This window comes from Mobula birostris, chromosome 7, assembly GCF_030028105.1.
Source record: "Mobula birostris isolate sMobBir1 chromosome 7, sMobBir1.hap1, whole genome shotgun sequence".
Classification (NCBI taxonomy): domain Eukaryota; kingdom Metazoa; phylum Chordata; class Chondrichthyes; order Myliobatiformes; family Myliobatidae; genus Mobula; species Mobula birostris.
Genome location: NC_092376.1, coordinates 76,583,357 through 76,605,427, shown reverse-complemented (window position 1 = coordinate 76,605,427; position 22,071 = coordinate 76,583,357). Strand labels below are relative to the sequence as shown.

Below are 22,071 nucleotides of genomic sequence, written 5' to 3'. Positions count from 1 at the left end.
TCAGTGTAACTAAGCATTCTAATTAGCGATATAACAAAGCGATACTAAGTGTAAATAACAGTCGAACCAAATTAGTGTTACAGTTAGTGAAATTAGTGTATTTAGTCATAGTCATACTTCATTGATCCCGGGGGAAATTGGTTTTCGTTACAGTTGCACCATAAATAATTAAATAGTAATAATAAAACCATAAATAGTTAAATAGTAATATGTAAATTATGCCAGGAAATAGGTCCAGGACCAGCCTATTGGCTCAGGGTGTCTGACCCTCCAAGGGAGGAGTTGTAAAATTTGATGGCCACAGGCAGGAATGACTTCCTATGACGCTCTGTGTTGCATCTCGGTGGAATGAGTCTCTGGCTGAATGTACTCCTGTGCCCAACCAGTACATTATGTAATGGATGGGAGACACTGTCCAAGATGGCATGCAACTTGGACAGCATCCTCTTTTCAGATACCACCGTCAGAGTCCAGTTCCATCCCCACAACATCACTGGCCTTACGAATGAGTTTGTTGATCCTGTTGGTGTCTGCTACCCTCAGCCTGCTGCCCCAGCACACAACAGCAAACATGATCGCACTGGCCACCACAGACTCGTAGAACATTCTCAGCATCGTCCGGCAGATGTTAAAGGACCTCAGTCTCCTCAGGAAATAGAGATGGCTCTGACCCTTCTTGTAGACAGCCTCAGTGTTCTTTGACCAGTCCAGTTTATTGTCAATTCATATCCCCAGGTATTTGTAATCCTCCACCATGTCCACACTGACCCCCTGGATGGAAACAGGGGTCACCGGTACCTTAGCTCTGCTCAGGTCTACCAACAGCTCCTTAGTCTTTTTCACATTAAGCTGCAGATAATTCTGCTCACACCATGTGACAAAGTTTCCCACTGTAGCCCTGTACTCAGCCTCATCTCTCTTGCTGATGCATCCAACTATGGCAGAGTCATCAGAAAACTTCTGAAGATGACAAGACTCTGTGCAGTGGTTGAAGTCCGAGGTGTAAATGGTGAAGAGAAAGGGAGACAAGACAGTCCCCTGTGGAGCCCCAGTGCTACTGATCACTCTGTCGGTCACACAGTGTTGCAAGCACACGTGCTGTGGTCTGCCAGTCAAGTAATCAAGAATCCATGATACCAGGAAAGCATCCACCTACATTGCTGTCAGCTTCTCCCCCAGCAGAGCAGAGCGGATGGTGTTGAACGCACAGGAGAAGTCAAAAAACATGACCCTCACAGTGCTCGCTGGCTTGTCCAGGTGGGTGTAGACACAGTTCAGCAGGTAGACGATGGCATCCTCAACTCCTAGTCGGAGCTGGTAGGCAAACTGGAGCGATCAACAAAGAATATCATCTCCCGTGGCTAACTCCCCCTTGCTAACAACGAGCCTAAAGTATGAATATGTAACTATACTCATTTGCTTCTACCACGTCCTAAACCACATGATAGATTACCATAATAAATGTGGAATAAACTTACAATACAGACAAAAATAGATACATGGCTCCTACCGACCAAAAAATAGACATATGGCTCCTACACCAGAAGTAGACAGGTAGGTGTAGGCAAGGAAGCTATGGGAGTCCAGAGACTTATTATGAATATCAGCTGCTCAGCTATGTCCTAAAATGGTGCTAGAGAAGTTGATTCGAGAAAGAGAATGGAAAAAATCAAAGATAGATCATATGGAAGTGGGAGTTAGTAATAAAGGTGATGAAATATGCAAGTTGTCTGTGAGTATAAAGCAGCAGCAATGAGAGGGGAGAGAGATGGAAGCCTGCACTCATGCATTCTTCCATTGCTGCAACATAGATCTGAAGAAAGCTAATTAAGTTAAAGGTGCAGTTGTTTAATGTGATAATAAGTTCAGCCAGGTAAAAGTTGCAAGTTATGAAGACTAGTTGGGGCACTGCTCAAGGAAGATGTTAAGGGCCAGTTCATTCTAGTGTGGGGTGAATTTGATATCCATTGTGAAAATCAGTCATTGGGAGGGCTGGTGTGGGGAAGGTTTGATTATATGGCATTTTATATGATGAGGATCTCAGAAATGAATCTGAATTTCAGAAGTTAAAGGACAGATCCAAGAATGCAACTGAAAGTAGTTCGAATTGTCAACTTTAGTAATTAACTCAAGACAATCAAAGGCTGCGAGGGGCTGGTCATTGTATGATAAGCCTGCAGAAACAAGATGACCAGGTGATGAGTAGCAGGGGTGTAAGGGACAGTCCTGGATGAAGTTCTAGATGAAGCAAATCAGCAAGGTTAGGATAAGTATTACAGTTGAAATGCACCTCTCATACTGGCTTCTCAAGTCTTCTCTTTGACAAAACTTAGGATACTCATTTATCTTAAAGAGATAACTATTCTTCACTATGTATTTTCGCTTATCCCCATCTGTCTATCCAATGCTTATACTCACCCTTGTCCTTATAGACTTTCAAACCTTTCCCTTACATTGACCTTTACCAAATGCATTGTCTGAGCACATGGCACTGCATTTATTCACTGGTCTTTTCTGAGTGGAAGAAAAATGAGCACAGAATACAAAGGTGAGAAAAAGAAGTAAAGGTCAATTGAAAATGGCAAAGGAGGAACAGCTGGAAAGCATTGGACTTTTGACCATCTAGGCCACATAATATGAAGAGATCACGGGTAAAATGGCATAATTAAAGATAAACAACAAACATCACATGGCATATATTGACGTTCTCTTTTTATAGTAAGAAAAAAGCAAGATATTATCTTTGTATTGATCAGACCATAAGACATAGGAGCAGAATTAGACCACCAGGCCCACCGAGTCTGCTCCGCCATTTCACCATGACTGATGCATTTCCCTCTCACTCCATTTTCCTGCCTTTGCCCCGTAACCTTTCACACTCTGACTATTCAAGAATCTATTAACCTCTGCCTTAAACGCACCCAGTGACTTGGCCTCCACAGCCACTTGTGGCAATGAATTCCACAGATTCACCATGCTCTGTTTAAACAAATTCCTCCACACTCTGTTCTAAATTGATGTTCCACTGTACTGAGGCTGTGCTCTCTGGTTCTAGACTCCCCCACCACAGGAAACATGCTCTCCACATCCACTCTATGTTAGCCTTTCAACGTTTGATAGGTTTCAATGAAATCACCCCTCATTCTTCTAATTTCAGAGAGTAAAGACCCAGAGCCATCAATTGCTCCTCATATGATAAGCCTTTCATTCCCAGAATCATTCTTGTGAACCTCCTCGAAACCATTCTAATGCCAGCACATCGTTTCTTAAATAAGGGGTTCAAAACTGCTCGCAATACTCCATGTGAGGCCTCACCCGTGCCTTATAAAGCCTCAGCATTACTTCCTTGCTTTTATATTCTAGTCCTCTTGAAATGAATGTTAATACTGCTTTTGCCTTCCTCACCAGACTCAACCTGCTAATTATCCTTTAGAGAATCCTGCACGAGGACTTCTAATTCCCTTTGCATCTTAGATTTTTGAATTTTCTCCTTGTTTAGAATATAGTCTATTATTCCTTCTACCAAAGTGCATGACCATATACTTCCCAACACTGTATTCCACTTGCCAATTCTTTGCCCATTCTCCTAATCAGTTTAAGTCCCTCTGCAGCCTCCCTGTTTCCTCAACACTACCTGCCCCTCCACCTATCTTTGTATTGTTCACAAATGTGGCCACAAAGCCATCAACTTTGTCGTCCAAATTATTGACATATAACGTAAAAAGAAGCGGTCCCAATACTGATCCCTGCGGAACACCACTAGTCACTGGCAGCCAATCAGAAAAGAGTCTCTTTATTCCCATTCTTTGCCTCCTGCCAATCAGCCATTGCTTTATCTATGCTGGTATCTTTCCTGTAATACCATGGGCTCTTATCTTGTTCAACTGCCTCATGTGCAGCATCTTGTTAAAGACCTTATTAAAATCTAAGTAAACAACATCTGCTGATTTTCCTTTGTCCATCCTACTTGTTATTTCCTCAAAGAATTCCAACAGATTTGTCAGGCATGATTTTCCCTTAAGGAAACCATGCTGATTTTGGGCTATTTTATCACGTCTCCAAGTATTCTGAACCATATCCTTAACAATCAATCCCAACATCTTCCCAGCCACTGTGGTCAGGCTAAATTGCCTATAATTTCTTTTCTTCTGTTTCCTTCCCTTCTTGAAAAGTGGAGTGAAATTTGCAATTTTCCAGTCTTGTAGAACCATATCAGAATCTATTGATTCTTGAAAGATTATTAGTAATGCCTCAGCAATCTCTTCAGCTACCTCTTTCAGAACCCTGGGGTGTAATCCATTTGGTCCGGGTAACCTACCTACCTTCAGACCTTTCAGTTTCTAAAGCACCTTACCCCTAGTAATAGCAACTGTACTCACTTCTGCCCCCTGACACTCTCAAACTTCGGCATACCGTTAACATCTTCCACAGTGAAGACTGATGCAATACACATATGCAGTTTGTCTGCCATTTCCTTGTCTCCCATTACTACCTCTCCGGCATAATTTTCCAGCGGTGCAACATCTGTGAATTAGCTAAGATAGACTGGCAAACGACACTTAAAGAGTTGACGGTGGATATGCAATGGCAAGTACTTAAAGATTGCATGGATGAACTACAACAATTGTTCATCCCAGTTTGGCAAAAGAATAAATCAGGGAAGGTAGTGCACCCGTGGCTGACAAGGGAAATTAGGGATAGTATCAATTCCAAAGAAGAAGCATACAAATTAGCCAGAAAAAGTGGCTCACCTGAGGACCGGGAGAAATTCAGAGTCCAGCAGAGGAGGACAAAGGCTTAATTAGGAAAGGGAAAAAAAGATTATGAGAGAAAACTGGCAGGGAACATAAAAACTGACTGTAGAAGTTTTTATAGATATGTGAAAAGAAAAAGATTGGTTAAGACAAATGTAGGTCCCCTACAGACAGAAACAGGTGAATTGATTATGGAGAGCAAGGACATGGCAGACCAATTGAATAACAACTTTGGTTCTGTCTTCACTAAGGAGGACATAAATAATCTTCCGGAAATAGTAGGGGACAGAGGGTCCAGTGAGATGGAGGAACTGAGGGAAATACATGTTAGTAGGGAAGTGGTGTTAGGTAAATTGAAGGGATTAAAGGCAGATAAATCCCCAGGGCCAGATGGTCTGCATCCCAGAGTGCTTAAGGAAGTAGCACAAGAAACAGTGAATGCATTAGTGATAATTTTTCAAAACGCTTTAGATTCTGGACTAGTTCCTGAGGATTGGAGGGTGGCTAATGTAACCGCACTTTTTAAAAAAGGAGGGAGAGAGAAACCAGGGAATTATAGACCGGTTAGCCTAACATCAGTTGTGGGGAAAGTGCTGGAGTCAGTTATCAAAGATGTGATAACAGCACATTTGGAAAGCGGTGAAATCATCAGCCAAAGTCAGCATGGATTTGTGAAAAGAAAATCATGTCTGACGAATCTCATAGAATGTTTTGAGGATGTAACTAGTAGAGTGGATAGGGGAGAACCAGTGGATGTGGTATATTTGGATTTTCAAAAGGCTTTTGACAAGGTCCCACACAGGAGATTAGTGTGCAAACTTAAAGCACATGGTATTGGGGGTAAGGTATTGATGTGGATAGAGAATTGGTTGGCAGACAGGAAGCAAAGAGTGGGAATAAACAGGGCCTTTTCAGAATGGCAGGCAGTGACTAGTGGGGTACCGCAAGGCTCAGTGCTGGGACCCCAGTTGTTTACAATATATATTAATGACTTAGACGAGGGAATTAAATGCAGCATCTCCAAGTTTGCGGATGACACGAAGCTGGGTGGCAGTGTTAGCTGTGAGGAGGATGCCAAGAGGATGCAGGGTGACTTGGATAGGTTAGGTGAGTGGGCAAATTCATGGCAGATGCAATTTAATGTGGATAAATGTGAGGTTATCCACTTTGGTGGCAAAAACAGGAAAACAGATTATTAGCTGAATGGTGGCCGATTAGGAAAAGGGGAGGTGCAACGAGACCTAGGTGTCATTGTACACCAGTCATTGAAAGTGGACATGCAGGTACAGCAGGCGGTGAAAAAGGCGAATGGTGTGCTGGCATTCATAGCAAGAGGATTCGAGTACAGGGGCAGGGAGGTACTACTGCAGTTGTACAAGGCCTTGGTGAGACCACCCCTGGAGTATTGTGTGCAGCTTTGGTCCCCTAATGTGAGGAAAGACATCCTTGCCATAGAGGGAGTACAAAGAAGGTTCAGCAGATTGATCCCTGGGATGGCAGGATTTTCATATGATGAAAGACTGGATCGACTAGGCTTATACTCGTTGGAATTTAGAAGATTGAGGGGGATCTTATTGAAACGTATAAAATCCTAAAGGGATTGGACAGGAAAATTGTTCCCGATGTTGGGGAAGTCCAGAACGAGGGGTCACAGTTTGAGGATAAAGGGGAAGCCTTTTAGGACTGAGATGAGGAAAAACTTCTTCACACAGAGAGTGGTGAATCTGTGGAATTCTCTGCCACAGGAAACAGTTGAGGCCAGTTCATTAGCTATATTTAAGAGGGAGTTAGATATGGCCCTTGTGGCTAAAGGGATCAGGGGGTATGGAGGGAAGGCTGGTACAGGGTTCTGAGTTGGATGATCAGCCATGATCGTACTGAATGGCGGTGAAGGCTCGAAGGGCCGAATGGCCTACTCCTGCACCTATTTTCTGTGTTTCTATGTTTACTCTCACTTCTCTTTTACTCTTTATATATCTGGAAAAAATGTTTGGTATCCTCTTTGATATTATTGACTAGCTTGCCTTCATAGTTCATCTTTCCCCTTTTATGGTTTTTTTAGTTGTCTTCTGTTGCTTTTTAACAGTTTCCCAATCCAAAAACTTACCACTAATTTTTCCTCTATTGTATGCCCTCTCTTTTGTTTTAAGTTGGCGTTGATTTCCCTTGTCAGCTATGGTTGCATTATCCTGCCTTTAGAATACTTCTTCTTTGGGACCTATCCATCCTGCGCCTTCTGAGTTGCTCACAAGACTCTAGCCATTGCTGCTGTGCCATCATCCCTTAGAGAGTCCCCATCCGATCAACTTTGGCCAGCTTCTCTCTCATTTCTCTGTAATTCCATTCACTCCACTGTAATACTGGTACAAATGACTTTAGCTTCTCCGTCTCAAATTGCAGGGTAAATCCTATCAGATTAGGATCACTGTCCCCTAAGGTTCCTTACCTTAAGCTTCCTAATCAAATCCAGTTTATTAAACAATACCAATCCCAATTAGCCTATCCCCTAGTGGGGTCAACCACAAGCTGCTCTAAAAAGCCATCTTGTAGGCATCCTACAAATTCTCTCTCCTGGGATCCAGCACTAACCTGATTTTCCCAATCTACCTGCATATGGAAATCCCTCAGCTGTTGTATCATTGCCCTTTTGACATGTCTTTTCTATCTTCCATTGTAATTTGTAGCCCACATCCTTGTTACCTACAGAGGCCTGTAGGTAACTCCCATCAGGGTCATTTTACCCTTGCAGTTTCTTAACTTTACCCACAAAGATTGTACATCTTCCAATCCTATGTCACCTCATTCTAAGGGGCTTGATTTCATTTTTTTACCAACAGAGCCACACCACCCTCTCTGCCTACTTTTCTGTCCTTTCAATACAATGCATATCCTTGGATGTTAAACTCCCACTTATGATCTTCTTTCAGCTGTGACTCAGTGATGCCCACATTGTCATACCTGCCAATCTCCTACTGCGCTACTAGTTCATCTATCTTATTCTGAATACTGCATGCATTCATATATAATACCTTCAGACCTGTACACATAACCCTTTTTGGTTTTGTCCCCCTTTTACACTGCAACCTGTCCCACCAACTGGAATTTTGCCCTATCATCTGCCTGTCCTTCCTGACAGTTTCATGACACTTCCTCTCTTGTATTCTCAACCCTATCACTCCAGTTCCTATCCCCCTGCCAAATTAGATTAAACCCTCTCAAACAGCTCTAGCAAACCTGCCTGCAAGGATTTTGGTCCCCCTCGGGTTCAGGTCCAGCCAAAGAGTTTTGGCCCGAAACGTCGACTGTACTACTTTCCTAGATGCTGCCTGGTTTGCTGAGTTCCTCCAGCATTTTGTGTGTGTTGTTCAGGTATAAGCCATCACTTTTATAGAGGTCATACTTTCCTGAGAAGTAATAGCAATGATCCAAAAACCTGAAACCCCACCAGTTTCTCAGATGAGTTTTGAAATATTCTTATGCATTGGGTAATTCATGGTTTTTATCTGACAGAGCTGAATCATGTGTTCCAGAATTCAGTGAATGTTGCTACCAGCTGCTCTCCTTAGAATACACCAGTGCAGCATTTGTTCATTCCTTGTATAAGCTCAAACAGTAAAATTGCAACAGTTCAACACTGACAGATGGGGTTTTACCTGAAGATTAATACCTCAGAAGTGAGCAACAGACAACAGTCAATTATGGTGGCATTATGTCAGGAAGACTTCAGGTGACAGCACATGTTTGCTATTATCCTACACCACAATGATCACCTCCCAAGGCACTGCTGTTTAACAAAAATTCAACTTATTAGAACTTTTAATATATCAATAACTTTCACTTGTTTAGCATAAAAGTTACCTGCTGCATCAGTCCATGACCAAATGTTACATTGATATTGCTGCACACAGACATAATTTCCTGAAAGGTTTGAATGGAGTTACACTATGTGCAATCATCAGTGAACATTGCCGCTAATGATGGGGAAAGATAGAAAAACAGTCATTTTAAAGCAGCTGAAATGGATTAGACACAGTCCCAAAGAATAGCTACAGCAATATCCTAGGCCAATGATGATTGACCACCAATGATCACAGCTTCCTTACTTTGTAGGAGATATGACTCCAATCAGTTCATTGTTTGTTTTGGCATATTTAATCAAATGAAAGAAACTTTGTGGCACAGGAAGAGACCATCAATCCAGCACGTTCTTGGGTTAAAAGAGCTACTCAGTCTAACCCACTTTGCAGCAGGGCATGGCTCTTTAAGTGCACATCCAAGTACCTTCGGGCACTGAGTTCCAAACACCTATCAAACCCAAGTGAAAGACTTTTTATTTGCCTCCCCTATCAGTTATTTTAAGTTGATTTTCCTGTATTGAGTAAAGGAATTTGTCTTTCTCATTTATTTTATCTAGTTCCTTCACAATTTTAGATAGCTCAAATAAGTCTATTTCATTTTTTTCCTTTAGATACAATCTTCCAGTCCTTGCTACATCTCCATAAATCCCTCTGTCCTTGTTACAGTAAACATAGTCACTTGATATCACAATCGCAACAACAACATTTATCTCTGAGAACAGCATAAAGATTATCTAAACACTGTAAAATACTGGGCACAAATGCACTGTTGTTAGTGCAAGGACACAGAAGTTAAAGACGCTTGAGGAAAAGATCACGCACGAGTTTTGCTGCATTGGATTCAAGAGGAATTTAATGGACTAAACTGCAGAAGATAACTGATCAGTGTGCACAACATTTGGAAGTCTGTCAGAAAGCATGCAGTTAACATCTATGATACTGGAGCCTGGCACCAAGGTGTGCAGAGCCTGGGGTCCATCTTCCCAGCATGGAACTCGTTTCCAGTTTTATCAATCTGCTTATTGACTCAGTCACGATACAGCGTCTTATGCTCAATGTCATAGCTTCCACAGCAGAATAAGTAACTTCCATCATGCAGTCCATCTGATGAAAGGGAAGTCAGACTAAAAGCAGATTCCATGCCATATCATCTACAGATAATCCCGTCAACCAGTCTCTACTTTGGTATTGTAGCTAAATTATCGCTGATGAAGTAAATTGCCATAAGACAGCATGATGATTCAGAGTAGACTGATCATGCAGTTATAAACCAAATTAGATTTGCCCTGCTTTTTGTGAAGGTGAACTCATAAATGTAAAAAAAAGCAAAAGGAGATTGCCATCAAACAGAGATTTCAACACCTCATCCAAGAATTAGGAAAAAAATGGCTCAAACATTAATGATTCCCAAAGTTCAAATTCGGTAATTTGCTTTCCTGAACACTCAGGGTAGATAAGGCCTGAGCATAGACACAGTGCATTGGGAGTGCCTGAGGGATAATAGGATAACAATAGAACTTAGTGGAGTTCTTGTACAGTGATACATTATATATCTACATAATTAATTTGTATGTACCCAATAAAAGTTGGGCTTAAGGCAGTGTTTTAACTTTCTCTTTAATATTCCAGAACATTTCCTGACAGCCACCTTATGTACAGACACTCCTGTGCCTAGCGTCACTTTATGGACATACAATCAATCTATGTATAGAAGCTAGCTTATGTATTTATATTTATTGTGTTTTTAAAATTATTATGGTGTTCTTTATCTTATTTTTTTTTTGTGCTGCATCAGATCCGGAATAACGATTATTTTGCTCTCCTTTGCACTTGTCTACTGAAAAAACATGAAACAATCTTGAATCTTGATTATTTAGTGGACACATTGCTTCATTTATTTTAAATAAGTTGATGTTTTCACTGGAATGATGGAGAAAATTTCAGACTGATGTGTTAACTATTTAACTCCAAATTTTGATATTAAGTTTCAAATTACCATTTGAACTTATATTTAGGTCATCAAGGAAAATTCCATTTCAATGGCATGTAAAGCTGATGAACTTGCACTTAAATATGCACCAAAAAAGTTTGAACCAAACCTCTCAGGCGGAAGATGACTCCATATTAGTCAGAACTTTTTGTGGGAATGACTTGTTCTGAATCAACCCTATTTTGCTTTCAATTAAGCTTAACTCAGGTCTGAAAGCTGACTCTTTAAAACGACAGGCTGCATGGGTGGAGATGCCTTTTTCTGAGGAAAACACATGGAGAAGCCACTGCCAGACCGCAGCAATGGTGCACACTCATTGCATCAGTCAGAATGCAGCCCAGTGCCTCATATGTTTGTGCTAAGTGCCTAGCCCACCTAGCACAATGTTCACAAGCAAATGCTGCACACTGCTTCAATAGTTTACTCCATACATGCAGTGAAGAAATTAATGTAACTGTTTCATTACTTCAAGTACACCAATAAGGGCTAAACCCTTAGCTAGATTCATGGCACAGGAATCGAGATGACAGGGGTCTGTACCAGATTCAGTCGCACTATCAGCAACATATCTCTCTCTATTTAATGCTATAATAACTTATTTTGGAGCTTATTCCTTTTTACCAAGCAAGGTATTGCTGCATTCTTTTAAAGCCATTAAACTGAAATACATACTGTACTCCTTTCTGCAAATTTTATGTTCTTCCACTGAACCCATACTGAAGTTACTAATCAGCATGATCCTATGAATCCCAAGGACCAGAAGGTGTGTGTCATCATTGTTGTTTCTTCTGTCCAATTTCTAATACACACCTATATAGTGCATGTAATACTGTGTAATAGTTATTACAAAATATTGAATGCACAACATAGGAGCATGTAATACTGATAATAGCCAAAGGGCAAAAATTATATTTCAGAAATTGTTCACTTTTTCTGAACATCATATTTTAATGGCAGCAAACAGGAATAGTGAAAACACATGTCAGTCAGCATGTTTACTGGAGGGTTTCTACTCTCCCTTGCTGGGGCAAATTTATTTGTACATGCAAGTTTATGGCTTCATGAATTTTGTTTAACAGAAACAATCACTTAAAAGAAAATTAAAAATTTTGTCTTTAAATATATTGGAGAACATAGTAAAAGGAATTATAAAGGAGAAAGAATGAAAAGATACTGACACTTTTTATATTCAAGAGCAGATCAGAAAAAAGAAAAATAGAACATCTTAATGTGCACTATGAGGGAATTCATAGCATTAAAATATAATAACCTAAGAGCATATTTTACAAACCTGACTATTTCTTTGTAAACTGCCTTGGTGGTTTCTAGGTAGGGGTCAACCGTATCTTCAAATTGACAGAGCATTCCACCCAAGCAGAAATGTTTGAAGAGACAGAAGATAAATTCCTTACGTTCTGTATCACTGAATATTTGATAATTGTCAGAGTCTTCCAACAGTAATACCTAAATTAGATAAAGAATATTTATTAATGAAACTAAATGAAACATTAAGAATGAGCAAAATATCAATTACTTGTTTGCCAGATTAATGGTTGGCAGATAATATCATTCAGCATGTTACTCAAAAGCCCTTTTGTATCCTATGCATGGACTTACTCTGTCATTCAAAGCTAAAAAGTACAGAATGTAATTTTTGCTCTTCATTTTATTTAAGTAATTGGCCGATTAGTCTATTGACAAATTATACAATTCCGTTCCAGTGTCATAAGATCAATGCTGTACTTCAAGCTAATGCTTTAAATTATTAATAATAACTCATTTATAACAACACAATTTTAAGATGAAACTGCATGTTGTAACAGAATACAAAATAGCAGGAGCCGTACTGAAATATAGGATTATAATAAAAGCGGCAGAGATTCAGGTGACACATTTTATAGGATGTCTTCTACATAACACCAATCATCTGAGGATATGTATTTTTTGTCACAATTGTGTAGGGGAAAAACAAAGCAATTATTCTTTGTTTAATTTATTGAAAAGATTCAATGCAGAATGCAGCACAATAAAGTGGTTATATAGAGGACTTCAAAATTAATAGATTCTCAGATAGCCTAGTGTTAGTTAAGTATTTAACAACCTAAACAAATACTAGAACACAGAACATAGAACAGTACAGCACAGGAACAGGCCCTTCAGCACGCAATGTTGTGCCAAACTAACAACAAAAAATTCCAACAACCTGCTGGTAGGTCAGCAGGCTACAGTAAATTAGCGTTTGTTTCATTGGGTGACAAGGGATTTATGAGATATTGATAGGCAAATGAGACAAGAGTATGTTGTTGGGAAATGCTTGATGGAACAGGTTTGATGTGAAGGTTCTGAGTGATGGCATAGGCTCGATGGGTTGTATGCTGTCCTTCAATATCATAAGAAAATTGTAATTAATAAATATAAATGATAAAGGAGAAATATTAGTGACATTGCTGACACTGCAGCATTCCAAGACAAATTGCTCCCCAACTGTCACTTCAAGTCTCTATGTCAGTATGTTAGTTTAAAACATGAAAAATAAATTCAGAAAAACTAGAGGATGTTTTGTAATTTTCCCAGCATCAGTAAGCTTTAACAATAAGTTACTTTAGTATACAAATTAGCAGTTATACAGATTCATAAACTTCAAAGAATTAATTGATTGTACTGTTCAATACCCTTGCAATGATGTGCAACTTTCTTTAGCTAAAGGTTTATGTAATAACTTTAATGTAGTAAAACAAACTGAAGTAATTTACAGGCATGTTTCAAATCAAGTTTAGCAGTGAATCATTCTTGGAGATAACTAAAAGTCGGGTAAAGGACTAAGTTTAAGAAGCATCTTTGGAGAGGGTAAGAACAGTTAAGAGGTAGAGTACAATCATCAAACTTGGGTAACAGTACTATAAATCTGGCCTGGATTAAGCAGCCTTTAAAATCACCAATATTAATGTGAATTCTCAGTTGACAAAAATACTGCTCCAGCAAAGGTTTGCATTTTGCAGCCACACCAAAAGATAAGAAAGAAACTTAGTTGTAACAAATAAGTTCACATACAGGTCTTAAATTGGGAGCATTTTGCTTCAGCAGGAAACTTTCCATTCAGTTACACTTTTTAAATTTTATACACTGTTGCCATCGGTATGTAATGACATTTTTTTCAATTAAGGTCCTACCTGTCGAAGCTGATCAGCGACAACAAAATCCCCATAGAATTCATCCAAACATTTATTAATGTGCCCTGTTTCTCGTACAATGCCATTACTGTACAAACGATCAAAGAATGACATTGAAACTTGCTTGCAAGGAATTTCCTCTGCTTCTGTTTTCTTAACTTTCACTCCTACCAAGGTAGAGTTGAAAATCAATATAAACATTAGCTTAGAAATTGAATTGCAAAGTATATGCTTTTGAAATGCTAGTTGACTGAATGCAAAAAAATTGACACCTAAATATGATCACAATCTCACTGGACTCGTGGAACCTACAAAATGTTACCTTTGACTGTTTACTTCCATGCATATGACATGGATATGCTTGGAGTATGTAGAATATCCATGGGATTATGTCAATTCACAAACAAACCTCAGTTTCCAGCTTCCCTTTCAAACTGAAACATTAACGTCATTGAGACAGGGAGGACCTCCTGCAGGAAAAGAGATCTCAATTGCAGACATACTCTGAATCTGTGCATTTTACAAAAATCATCAAATATTTGGTGGAGCTGGGCTTGAGACTGTATTTCATCAAGGATTAGAGAGCCACAGATTCTTATGCTTTAATAACGTTCATGCTAACAGTGTTGTACATCTACATAAATATTATTTGCCACAAAATGTCATTATCCTTCTATGCCTTGTCTATTTAAGTGCTTGCGTAAACGTCTCATAAATGCAGTGACTGTATCTGATTTCCATATCTCCTTTGGCAGCAACTTCTCAATATCATTTCTTCTCTGTATTAAAAACTTTCCTTTCACCCGAATCATCCCTTATTATGAGGAAAAAGTTTCAAACTACCTATGCTGCTCACAATTGTACAAACGTTTATAGATACCTTTGTCAGTTTATCCTCACCCCAGCCTCCTTTGCTCCAGGTTAAACAAACCTAGCTTACCAATCTTTACCCATAATATTGATTTTTTTGCATCCTAAAATTTAGGTAGTCATGGGCTGAACTCATATGACATTCTAAGCTCCAAATGTGCTTTGAAACACTACATAATTGTACATTTTCACTTCTCTTTGTGCTTTGAGGTGCTTGCAAAATATGCAATGACAAGGTTTCATAAATACTTAAGGAAAATGGCCACGAATTATAAGTAGTCCATTCACCAATTCAAAGATTCTGGCTAATAAATAATATTGTGGGATCAATATTATTTTCCTCTCAGCTCAAAGGTTCAAAGGTCCAATTTAATGTCAGAGAAATGCGTACAATATACATCCTGAAATCATCTCCTAGTAAATCTTAAAGATTCTATACAGTACTCTAAAAATCATCTTTTTCAAGCTTGAATGATCAAATACCCAGACTTCTATGGAATACAGAATTTCAAAGATTCACATCTTCATCAAGATTCGTATCAAAGAAGAAATATCTTCTTTCCATCTTAAATTAGTGACTTCTTATTCTTAAAAATGTTGACACCATTTCAGAGTGTGTGGAATTTTGGAAAATTACAACCAATGTAGTCACTATCTTTTTAGCCACTTCTTCTGAGACCTTAGGATGAAGGCTACCAGGTGAGGGGACATCAGCCATTAGTCCCATGAGTTTAGCAATCTAGTCATTTTTTTCTCATGAAATGTATCAATTTGAATTCCATTCTCTTTTGGCCTCCTGATTTTCTTTGTTTTTGGAGCTTTCAGTACCTTGAAATGAATACAGATACAAAGTATTGATCAAAATTTTCTTCATTCCTTTATTTTCTATTATTAATTCTCTAAGGGACCAAATTTTAATTTTGCAACTATTCCCCCTTTTCTGTACTTGTAAAAGCTGCCTATTCTTGTATTTAACACTAGGCCACTCTCCTTTCTGATTTTCTCCCTCTTCAGGTTATCTTTAGCCAATTTATAATCTTCTAGAGAGCCACTTAGCTTCACAACATTACAAACATTTACTTACAATTTCACACCATTCTTAGCTCTATTTTCCACATTAAACTAGGGCCATTATCTAAAATTATGATCCTTTTGCTGTAGCATGAATTGCTGTGATTAACCTATACAGTGCTTCTAATTACAGTGCAGATGAAATTCTAGGCAAGGACCTTTAACGCCATTACAGACTGGTGATCACTGATCAGGGTTACTGTTGTCCATAAGGAGCTTATACGTTCTCCCTGTGACCTTGTCAGTTTTCTCTGGGTGCCCCAGTTTTCTTCCAGATTTGAAAGACGTATGGTTAGGGTTAGTGAGTTGTGGGCATGCCATGTTGATGCTCGGAGCATGGCAGCACTTGCAGGCTGCTCAGCACAATCCTCACTGATTTGATTTGACACAAGCAATACATTTCAATATATGTGTGACAAGTAAAGATAATCTCTCTAATCTCTTCAGGAAATTCTTAATCACAGCAATCAATAATGGACACCTAGATCATCGAAACAAGCAAAACTTGAATGCTGTGATAAGGGGCTTCATCATGTCTAAGTGGATGATCTGTGATTGTCAAATAGCATATGCTATCTGTTCTTTTGACATCACTAGATTTTTGTAATAAACAATTGTTTGTAGATTGAATAAGTTTAACAAGGTTCTCATTAGCAGAGCTAATAAGTGGAGAGAAATCCCTTAACACAGAAATTTGAAAGATTATGAATGCCGATTCCACTGGCAAGAGTCAATTGTCTGACTATTCCATACAGTCTCTGAATACTTTTCAATTAGGCTTTAGGGAAGACAAGTTTCTGTCCACTAATCATTGAGAACATAGCTAAAATAGAAAATTTTGGAAATAATTAGCAGGTCTGGTTGTATACCCTGCATGGAAGAGAAACAACTTTTAAAATTCAGGCCAACATTTTTTCATTAGTAGTGAAAAAAAGCAAATAATGTTTAAATTATGTGACAAGTTCATAAGCAGGAAAAAGTAGAGAGGGAAGACAAAGCAGGAAGATATATGATAGGAATGAAAGAAGGATTTTAAATTATAAACGGCAAGATGAAAAGTATGATGGTGCAGGGTAAAACTGGATCACAATAGGACAATTAATTAAACAAATATTAGATTCAAAGAAAGTATAAAGAGGCATTGGAGAATCATTACCAACAGCAACTGTTAAATACAAATTTTCTTCAAATTTACTGGCAATGGTTCTACTGCTTCCGATATCTCTAAGCAACATCTCTGACCTTCACACATTTCACCTCTGCACATGCCTATTAAAATCTCCCTCATCTTGTGCCATCTTCCCTTTTATTATTTTATTTTTTCTGTTTTCCACTTCATTGGGTGGCATGGTAGCTTAGCAATTAACATAATACTACTACTACAGCACCAGCAACCCAGGTTCAATTCTGCTGCTGTCTGAACTCTCTCCCCATAACTGTTTGGGTTTCCTCTGGGTGCTCTGATATCTGCCCAGATTTCAAAGATATACAGGTTGGTAGGTTAAATGGGTGGAATTGGGCAGTACCAGCTAGATGGGCCAGAAGGGACTGTTACATCCTGTATCTCTAAGTAAAATCTCTCACCTTCTTTTTCAGTTTCATGCTCTCAATCTTTCCCTCAATTCTACTCATTGTTCTTACCTATTAAATGTCTAATTATATGTGCATGAAAGACTGTCCACCAGAAGTGTTAACTTGAAAGATGTTGCATAAATTACAAGCTTTTCTAACAGGTTTTATTTAAGATTTACAAAATACACAATATTTTGATTTTGTACTTTGGTGTTTCTCAATATTCAAAGTCAAAATAATCAAAATGACAGATTGATATTAAATAAACAATTAAATGGCAATTTTGAATAAAGATTATTCATTTCCATATTAAGGTCTTTAACATGTCTATCATCTGTGGTTTAGATAATTTACACATAAGCTTAGATAAAGAGTGAAAGTAACCTAAATTTCTTACCAGCACACTATAGTGATCTGCACTGGGCTTTTTTCACCTCTGGTTTGCATGCCAATATACCATCTCCCCATATTTACAATGTAAATGTAAAGGAGAATGTTTAATTAAAGATGTAATAAATAAATTGAATAGCTGTCACCTATGACTCACACAACAGAATACCAAATACAAAAAGATAATTTAATTCATATTTTAGATTTTTATTGATTTCATATTTACTGAGACTGAAACTAGATTTACATTTAAATAAAGATCTTGAATTAATAATTACTTCAACATAAATTCCTTAGCTGGGATTCCTTCGTGGGATTTGAACTTATGTTTCTCAATCAATGGCTCAGAATTCAAAACTCTCCTGTGTGAAAGCAATTAGGGCAAGTTACCACTGGACAGTTAGATAAAAGCCAAAGCTTTGATTACCTTCTTAAATTATCTAAAGCAAAGTTTGCATACCAAGTGTTTCTCTAAATGCATACATTAATATTGTGCCTATGCAGTTCACTACAATTATTTGCAATAACGTCTCAAGAATGCTTGGAGAACCAGAATGAGTAACACTTTAATACTAATAGTGACACACTTTAACTAAAGTTAATATAGTTAAAACTGAGAAAGCATCCATACTTAAATGTTCAAAACTGAGAAAATAAAGCGGGAGATTAAACATCTACCTTCTACACCCTGAAGCTGTTCTGAGTCATTTACCAATACTACTGATCAATATCCATTACAAGCCCACACACTCTAATAGGTATCTCTGACCCATTCCACTCTCCCATTTTCTCGGATTCTATTGTATCTGTTCTGATAATGAGACTTTCTGTTCTAGTGCCTCTGCAATGTCTTCTTTTATCATTATTCATGGCTCTCTATTTCCCAAACTTCTATTCTCAGTTCCTCCCATGTCCTCTCCTTGCAACCATTAGTCAGCACGTGTAACAGATCATCCTCCATAATTTCCATTCATTTCAAAAAGATTACAACCAGACAAGTAACACCCCCCCCGCCGTCTTTCAAGAAATGTTCAGAATCACTTTATTGCCAGTATATGAAACATACCACAATAAAACACATACCATAACAAACAATTCAACAGGAACCAACAATTTATAAAACAATAGTGCTAATAGCTATGGGCAATCAGCAATTAGCAGAACGGTCACATGCACAAACATCAATAATCAAGCTTAAATGTGAACATATGAAGAGACTCAATAATTATCAACAGAGCAAGGAGTGCAAGAAAGACCATTTAATTAATGGACCTTGTGTAGGGACAGTTAGGGTATTACAATTGAGTTTTATTGAGAAGTTGGATAGCTACAGAAAAGAAGCTTCAGAGATGACATGTAGTCCTGGTGGTGATGGACCTGGAGCGTCTCCATGATGTCAATTTGGTGCATTGGTGACTGCTAGGGTGGGTAGAGTCAGCAGTAATTTTTCCAGCTCTTTTCTTCGCTCTGGTGATGAACAGGTCTTCTTATATCAGTAGCTGACAACCAATGATCTTCACTGTTGTGTGGACCACTCACTACAACCTGGACTTGGAGAGGGAGGAGGTGAAGGGAAACCACATGGTGATGGAAGTGGTCACAACGTTCAACAATAGCTGAGTAAAAATTCATCAGGATACATCCTGAGATGTTAAGTTTCCAAAGCTGGTGTGGGAAGAACAATCTCTGTTGGGCTTTCCTAGTAATGAATGTATCATGCTTGTCCCACTTCAACGTATTGGTAATAGTAGTCCTCAGGAATGTGAATGACTTGACCACTCACACAGCCTGACCAAGGTAGGGAATTGTTGACAGAACTCAATCCTCATTTCCACTGTTTTGATAGCATTAAGCTCCAAGTTGTTATGAGCACATCATGCTGCCAGATAATCTAGCCCTCTAGGGAAAGGGCTATTCCCACTGAGACTGCCTGGCTCACTCTCCATCTCCATTAATCAATTCACTTCTCATGACATTCTTCCATGCAACCACAGGAAATAAACATCTACCCTGTAGTCTCATCTGTCCCCATGAGTCAGGGACCCGGTTTCAAGAGGTACATTTAATGTTAGAGAAATGTATACAATATACATCCTGAAATTCTTTTTTCAGTTGTAGTAGAAATTAATCTGCATTTCTTCTAATATAGTTAATTGCTTTTGGTGGTCACAATGTAATTTTCAATATATTGAAGAAAGAAATTGGTTGATTACACATTAAAATACTGTTGTTCACTCTGCAAAGCTGACACTGAGCTTCTAGTCATCTGACATTTTAATTCTACACCCAGTGCATTCTGATACCTCTGTCTTTGGCAGCTTTCGTGTTCCCAGGAAGCCCAACATAAATTTAAGGAAAAGAATGTCATCTTCTGTCTGTGCCTTGGACTCAAACTGATTTAATCTATTTCAGATAATCACCTGTTGTGACAGAGCAGTACAATTCCAATACAAGATCATCATCCTTAACTCAGTTTTTCTCTTCTACCTAATCTGCTTGAATTTGCAATATTCTCTCTAGTTTCAGATTTTTAGAAAATGCGTGGTCTGCAACTCACAATTTGAGAAAGTTCTTCATACTTTCTCTGCCAATCTCCTGTCAGTCATCTACTCTGAAAGCATTGTGATCCCTAGATCATCAGCATTCCCATTCCCATCGTTCTCTCTCTTCCTCTCTGCAGTCTACAGCCAGTCTCGATAAAAGGCATTTATCTGAGACATTAACATACACAAATGCTGAAAGAACTCAGCAGGCCAGGCAGCATCAATGGAGAGGAATAAAGAGTTCATATTTTGGATAGAGACCCTTTATCCATATTGATGTAGCATTTAGCGTGACCCTATTACAGCTCAGGGCATCAGAGTTCAGAATTCAATCCTGGTGTCCTCCGTAAGTTCATACGTCCTCCCTGTGGAATGCATGGGTTTTCCCTGGGCGCTCCAGTTTCCTCCCACAGTCCAAATGTGTACCGGGTAGGTTAATTGGTCATTGTAGATTGTGTGATTGGATCACGGTTAAATTGGGGTTGCTGGGTAGCACAGCTCAGAGGCCCACGTTAGATCTCCAAATAAATAAATAAATAAATAAATAAATAGAATAAAAAGTAAAAATCACCATAGATGCTGCCTGGTCGGCTGAGTTCTTCCAGCATTTTGTGTGTGTTACTCTGGATTCCCAGCATCTGCAGAATCTCATGTATCACGTCAAGTTTATTGTCATTTAACTATATACATGTATACTATCACAGGAGATAATGTTTCTTTGAACCAGGGTGTAAAGCACAGTAGTTCACATAACACACAATAACTTAGGATACAATCTACAGATGAATTATGCATAAATAAACAAAGTAAAGTGCTTAACTTAAATATTGTCAGGTCCAGAACTAATTAACTAGTGGCACTTTGAATGGGATGTGGCAGGGAGTTCAGAAGTGTGATGGCCTGAGGGAAGAAACAGTTTCCCATCCTGACTGTTCTTGTCTTTATGCATCGGAGTCTCCTGCCGGATGGTAGAAAGTCAAAGAGATAGATGGGTGGGATTCTTGATAACACTAAGGGCTCTGCTTATGCAGCGCTCCTGATAAATGTCCCCAATGGATGATAGGGAGATGCCTATGATCCTCTCAGCTATTCCCAAAGTCCTTTGTCAACACTTCCAAGAAATAACCATGTTTCTGTCTCCACATGTGCTGTCTGATCTGCTAATTATTACCAACAATTTTGTTTTTATTTAAAGCAGCAGGATTTAGTCCAATACATATTCCAGTTTAATCAGATCATATATAAGTTTACATTGAAATTTAGTTTTACAAGATATTTTTATAGGTTATAGACTCAGCCAACTCCATCATGGGCACAACTCTTCCCACCTTCAAAGATACTTTCAAGAGGCACTGCCTCAATAAGGTGAAATAGATCACTAAGGACCTTCATTAGCTTGGACATGCCCCCTTCTCATTATTACCATTAGGGAAGATATATAGGAGCCTGAAGATCAACGCAAAGATTCAGAATCTGCTTCCTCTCTTCTACCATCATATTTCCGAATAGTCCATGAACTTGTGAACACTGCCTCATATTTTCTTTTTATCATTATTTATTTTTGTAATTTATGTATTTACATTCTACTGCTGCTGTAAAACAACAACTGCCACATAATGTAAGTCAGTGATAATAAACCTGCTTCTGATTCAATGACTTTGGTGCTAAAAGTACTTTGTACTTTGGTCATACCTACAGTTGTCCATTCAAAAGTTAAAGGTGAGACCACTTTAAGATTGATCACAACATTGGGATCCTTGAAAAATGCCTATGGATTTAGAACACATAAAATAATTATACTTAATAACCAGTACAATAAATACATACAAAATGAGTACTCATATATACCTTATA

General features: G+C 38.6%; 1 protein-coding gene across 2 annotated transcripts in view; it reads right to left on the bottom strand.

The window, feature by feature from the left end:
- Positions 1 to 22,071, bottom strand: part of cfap300 (cilia and flagella associated protein 300) — a 76,594-nt gene that overhangs the window by 26,132 nt on the left and 28,391 nt on the right. For both annotated transcript variants that reach the window (XM_072263457.1, XM_072263456.1), the window contains exons 3-5: positions 21,910 to 21,985; positions 13,772 to 13,938; positions 11,893 to 12,065 (exon numbers count right to left, since the gene is read on the bottom strand). In XM_072263457.1, coding sequence (XP_072119558.1) covers positions 11,893 to 12,065; positions 13,772 to 13,938; positions 21,910 to 21,985 — 416 coding nt within the window. The remainder of the gene's footprint in view (positions 1 to 11,892; positions 12,066 to 13,771; positions 13,939 to 21,909; positions 21,986 to 22,071) is intronic.